Here is a 6000-nt window from a genome sequence, read left to right on the forward strand (position 1 = left end):
TTTTCTTCATACAAGAGCATTAATACCAGACTGTGATGCAACCAGTCAGGATACTCTCCACTGCACATCTCAAAATTTCAAAGTGCATTTATTATCAACAAATATATAAACTATACAACCTCGAAATTTGTTTGCTTACAGGCAGGCACAAAGCAAGGAACTCAAAAGAACCCAATTAAATAAAATAAGACCCCCCCCCCCCCCCGGTACCCACAGAGAAAGAAGGGGGAAAACAAAAACAAATCATGCAAACAACAGAAGCGAGCAATTTCTATTGCGTGATTTATTTGTTTTTTTTTCTCTGCAGAAGTTTGTCAACATTTTAGATGACATTGAATTTTTGCAAACTTAGTAGAAGTGCTGCTGTGCTTTCTTTGTAACTGTACTTAGGTGCTGGACCCAAGACAGGTCCTCTGATATGATAACACCGATAAATTTAAATGCGTGAGGATACTCAATGTAACAGGATTTCTATGGGTTTGATATTAATATAAAGAGACAACATTAAGGCAAAGGCACGGAGGGTTTGGCCAAATATGTGGGAGTGTTCCTGTGCTCAGATAGTTAGTCTTCAGTGCACTGGTGGCTTTTTGTGAAATTAACTCAAAACAGAAGAAATCTTTAAAAATCTTCTCATAAAATACCCAAACACAATATAGGAATACTGGGACAAGTGTCACTACGTGATGTAATAGATGAAATATTCAAGAGGAATCTAAAGGGGAACTTCTTCATTTTGCGAGCTGCCAGTGGAAGTGGTCTCAGTATTTCTGGGTGGAGGTCGATGTAATTAGGCAGAATAACAGTTCAGCTTGGGCTAGAGAGCCTGTTTCTGGTTGTAGCACTTTATGACTATGAAAATGTAATTAGTAAAACGTTACAAATTTGGAAGGGATGTGAGGAAGGTTGTCAAAGGATTCTGCAAGATGTAAACCAGTTAGAAACGTGGTCAGAGAAATGGCTGATGGAGTTTAATCCAGGTAAGTGTAAACTATTGCATTGTGGGTGACCCGATGCAAGCAGAAAGCACAAAGTGAATGAGTGGGGTACTGATGAACAGAGGGTTTTGTATCATGGACCATGGGGCCTGTTCCTGTGCTGTACTGTACAATGTGGTGTGGTTGTCTGCCTTATCTGTGTGGTTCAGCTTTGGACAATTACTACTGCTGAGAGAATACCCCATGCTTTGTAAAGAACACAGGCAACGTTTACTAGAACCATACAGCATAAAACAGGCCCTTCAGCCCATCACCATCTGTTATGGAGGGGTCATCGCATAAGATCAGAAATAACTGCAGAAAGTTGCAAACCCAGCCAGCTGAATCATGGGCAATAGCCTCCAGCACCCAGGACATCTTCAAAAGGCAATGCCTCAGAAAGGTGGCATCCATCATTAAGGACCCCCATCACCCAGGACATGCCCTCTTCTCATTGCTGCCATCAAGGAGGGGGTGCAGAAGCTGGAAGACACACACTCAATGTTTTAGGGATGGCTTCTTCCCCTTCCTTCACAATCGGATTTTTGAATGGACAATAAACCCATGAACACTTCCTCATTTTTTTTTCCTTTTTTCACTTGTTATTTAATGTTTTTTTATATAGATATTTCTTCTTGTAATTTATAGTTTTTTTATTCTGTATTGCTGCTGCAAAACAACAAATTTCATGATGTATGCCAGTAATATTAAACCTGATTCTGATTGTCCCCATGCTATCCTTTCTCCCATCTACACTAATCTCAGTTTTCTGCATTGGGGATATATTCTTCTGTGCCTTGCTTATTGAAGTGCCTGTCAAAATGCCTCTTAGACAGTGATTTTATCTAATTCCACCACCACCTCTTAGAGCATTCCAGTCTGTTCTTTAAAAATATTACCCCTCAGATCCCCTTTAAGATTCTTAAACCTATGCTGTCTTTGTTTTTGATACAAGGAGCTGAAGATTCTAACCACCTGTCTTATTTATGCCTCTTGTAATTTGATGTACTGCTGTCAGCTAACCCTCAATCTCCTTTGCTCCAGGAAAACAAACCCTGCCTGTCCAATTTCTTCCCAGAACTAAAATCTTGCAATCCAGTGCATTCTCCTCTGCACACTCTCCAGTGCAACCACATCCTTCCTATAGTGTGGTGACCAAAACAGCATTCAGTACTCCTACGGTTTAACCACTGTTTTGCTAAGTTGCAAAGTAACACCAAAACTTCTACATTCTATGCTTTGACCTGTGAAAGTTGTGATCCCTTCATGGTCCGTCACTGAATCTCCTCGTTCAGTGGAGAGTAGTTACCAGAGGAGTGTAATGAAAGTTCAAAGTAAATTTATCATGGTGGTGCAGTGGTTAGCACAGTGCCTTACAGCACCAGCAACCCAGGTGCATTTCCTGCCACTGCCTGTAAGGAGCTTGTAGTGTTCTCCCAGTGACCGCATGGGTTTCCTCTGAGTGCTCCAGTTTCATCCCACAGTCCAAAGTTCTACCAGTTGGTAGGTTAATTGGTCAATGTAAATTGTTCCATGATTAGGCTAGGGTTAAATCAGGGGCTGCTGGGTGGCATGAAGGGCCAGGAGGAACAACTCCATGTACTATCTCAACATATACAACCTTGAGATCCACACTCTTCCAGACATTCACAGTAGAACAAAGAAATACAATAGAATCAGTGAAAAACTACACACACAAAGAATGCGCAGAGGAAGACAAACTGAACAAATAAATAAAATCATACTGAGAACATGAGTGAGTCTGTAGGTTGTGGGATCAGCTCAGTGTTGAGGTGAGTGAAGTTATCCACACTGGTTCAGGAGCCGGTTTTAGGGGAATAATGGTTGCTGAATTCAAAAGTGTGGCACTTTCAGGTTAGATATTGATGTGATGGACAAATGGATAAGACAGGGGAACTGTTCAGTATCTTGAACACTGAGTTCGTGTTTGTAGTTGGCGTAATTTATCCTGTCTCTGTGGGAAGTGTCAGGAAGCAATAAGCAAGTAATTATAAGTGACAAGCTAGGGAAAGCTTCAGTCCATCTCCGCAAGGGCTGCGTCACTGCAGTGTTAGGCATACAACGTGGAAACAGGTCGTTCAGCCCAACTGGTCCGTGCTTCCCAAGATGCTTGGTCCCATTGGCCTTTCCTATCCATCCAGTCGTCTTGTACATTCTGTAACCTACCTCAACCAACTTGCAGCCTTCATATACTGACCACTCTCTGGATAAAAATAATTGCCACTCAGCTTCCAATTAAACTCCTCCTCTCCTCTCTTACCCTAAACCTATTCCTAATTTTTAATAGTTTAACCTAGGGGGCAGATTCACATATTGGTGCCCCTTCATGATTGTATACGCTCAATAAGAATCCCTCATTCTCCTGTGTTGCATTGAATAAAATCCCAGCCAGAGCAACACACACAAAATGCTGGAGGAACTCAGCGGGTCAGGCAGCATCTTTGGAAATGAACAAACAGTTGACGTTTCGCGCCGAGACCTATCAGGATCGGTCTGAGAGTTGTCAGTCTGGAGGGGTTTACACAGATGGGGAGACCTGGCCATTTTTCTATACCTGCGCTACCCTCTCTCCCCACGCTCTTACTTTTTCTCTCTCCCCTCTCCACAGGTCGACGCTGCCGTAACTCCAGAGGAGCGCCACCTCTCCAAGATGCAGCAGAATGGGTACGAGAACCCCACCTACAAGTTCTTTGAACAGATGCAAAACTGAAGAGAGCTCGTTCAAAAACAGTAGTCTGATCTGCCAAGCTGGACAGCACATGATAGCTCGTACCGTGTGGTGTCCTGTTTGCCTGAGACCCTCAGTGTACCATTACTCTGCTCATCCTCGCCTTTTTTGAACAGCTGTGCTGTAACACAAGTAGATGCCTGAACTGGAAGAAGCGAAAATTAAGAATCAAAGCGTGTATTCTTGATGAGCATTTTAACTACATGATTATTAATGAATGTTTTTTTGTGAATTGTTAGGATTTCTCTGTACCTAGTGCATGACGTGTCTCCTCCCCAGTTGCTATTTATCATGTAGTTTGTTAGCAGGTTGTATTGTGATCTTGTGATTTTGTGCAGATTATGAAGTCCTTTTTCAATTGCGACACGCTATTAACATATTGTGCTGAATGATTGTGAAGGGGTAGGGATCGTGTAGGCGCTTCTGTCTTGGTCGATTTAAAGCTGCTTCGCCACTGAGCAGATACCACGCTGGTTTGGTATTTTTATTTTACTCTGGGAGGGCGGGGCGGGCAGGGGTGAAAATGACAGCGAGATGAGAAATAGCAGGCTTTACTATGCAGCAAATCGTAGTGTTAGTGTCGATGAATATTCCAGGTAATACATCGGGACTTTTTTGTTTTGCAAGAGAACCGCTGACCCTTCTTTGATGCTGTACAGTGTCCGTGAGCTACAGAATAAAGAAAATGGCTGGATCCTGTGCCTGTGGTTAGTGTGCCATTTTCAGTGTCATTCACTTCAGAATCTTTTACCCGTGTTAACCTTCAATCCTTTTTCTGAATGTAACTGTATTAGTGAGTCCCTGTAACCTGCATACTCCCATGGCAGACGCAGCACCTTCATGGGGTCATGCTCGAAACAGATGTATATACTGAGATGTGCTCTCAGTCATAAGATGGGTTGTACAGATGTAGCTTTAAGAATGGCTTTCTACAATGTATTACATAAATAAATTTAACATGATTCTTAATGAACCGTGGCTTGAGTAGTTCTTTTGTGAACAACGTATGCATGCATCACACTGATGGTTAAACAGTCACATTCAACATTCCCTCTATTTTTTCATTTTTATAAGCAGGAAATTTTTACTTGGCCTGAAAACTGCTTGGCACCTTTTTTTTCTGTAATATGCATACTATGAATATTTAGAATGAAAATTCTTTCACATACTTTTGACTATTAATTGAAGGGTATAATGAAGTACAGTACGACAAAAAATCTTTCATGTTTTGTAAACTTTTTCCTCATCTCTCCTTGTTACAAATCCATTGTCAATAAACACTGTCCAGATTAATTTCACACCCAGATGAAAGATGCATCTTAATCCTCATTAGCTCATCCAAATGGTCCACTTCTAGTCTGTTTCTGGATTTGCATTTTATTAAATTCATAGGACTGAATCCATGCACTTGAAATGTTCCAGCAATGTCAACAAGAATTGATAGTTCTTCAAACTCTTCATTTCTAAGCATGTAGTTCAACATGTCAGTAAGTGTCTTAATTGAAACAGTCTTAACTTTCTCAGAAATTACATTTGAAATCACAGTATTACTGTGATATTTTTGAGGCAATGCTTTCATTGTAGTTCTTAGTAGTAGCTGAGTGTTTTATTGTCAGTCATACAACATTCTTGTTTTCAAATTCAAAATTGGTTGCATTTGCAATAGCAACAGGGTCAAAAGCTTGCTATTCTCTTAACTCATAGTCAGGAACTCCATCATCCAAGTGATTACACACACATTGAATGAATCAAATCATAGATACAGTATTGATAATAGAACTTACAGATGCAAGCAGATTTTTCACTTTGTCAGTGTTTCAAAGTAAAGGTTGTGGTACATTTGTAATTAGAATATGGATTATATTCATTAACATTACTTACAGGCTATTTCAGAATTATATAACCATTATATCAAAGGAAACTCCAGCTGCGCAGCATCAAAGGCTGTGTGAGTGGAAGCATTTCAGTTACCACACAGCCACGCACCTGCGCGGCTCAGAAGGAACAGTGGTCATACACTTGAAAATGGGCACTTTGGACCAACATGTTTGTGCCGATCAAGATAACATTCTGAACTGGTCCTGTCAGCTTCCATTTGTTAGTTTTTTTTTTGTCAATTGCAGCGAAATTCCTTGGCTCCTGTGAAGTTCAGAGTAGTACAGTGCATGGTAATGAGAAACATAATAAATTCAGAGCAACAACACAGATGCTGTGCACACAGGCAGCGGCCACTTATTAAGTACGCCTTACACCTGCTGGTTAATGCAAATTTTC

At 41.0% G+C, this 6000-nt stretch overlaps 1 protein-coding gene across 4 annotated transcripts in view; it reads left to right on the forward strand.

The window, feature by feature from the left end:
• appa (amyloid beta (A4) precursor protein a) overlaps nt 1-4699 on the forward strand; it is a 197616-nt gene extending 192917 nt beyond the window's left edge. For all 4 annotated transcript variants that reach the window (XM_073044837.1, XM_073044838.1, XM_073044836.1 and 1 more), the window contains one exon: nt 3607-4699. In XM_073044837.1, coding sequence (XP_072900938.1) covers nt 3607-3708 — 102 coding nt within the window. In that variant the 3' untranslated portion in view covers nt 3709-4699. The remainder of the gene's footprint in view (nt 1-3606) is intronic.
• Nucleotides 4700-6000: the final 1301 nt, after the last annotated feature.

Source organism: Hemitrygon akajei, chromosome 5, assembly GCF_048418815.1.
Source record: "Hemitrygon akajei chromosome 5, sHemAka1.3, whole genome shotgun sequence".
In the NCBI taxonomy this organism is placed as follows: Eukaryota; Metazoa; Chordata; class Chondrichthyes; order Myliobatiformes; family Dasyatidae; genus Hemitrygon; species Hemitrygon akajei.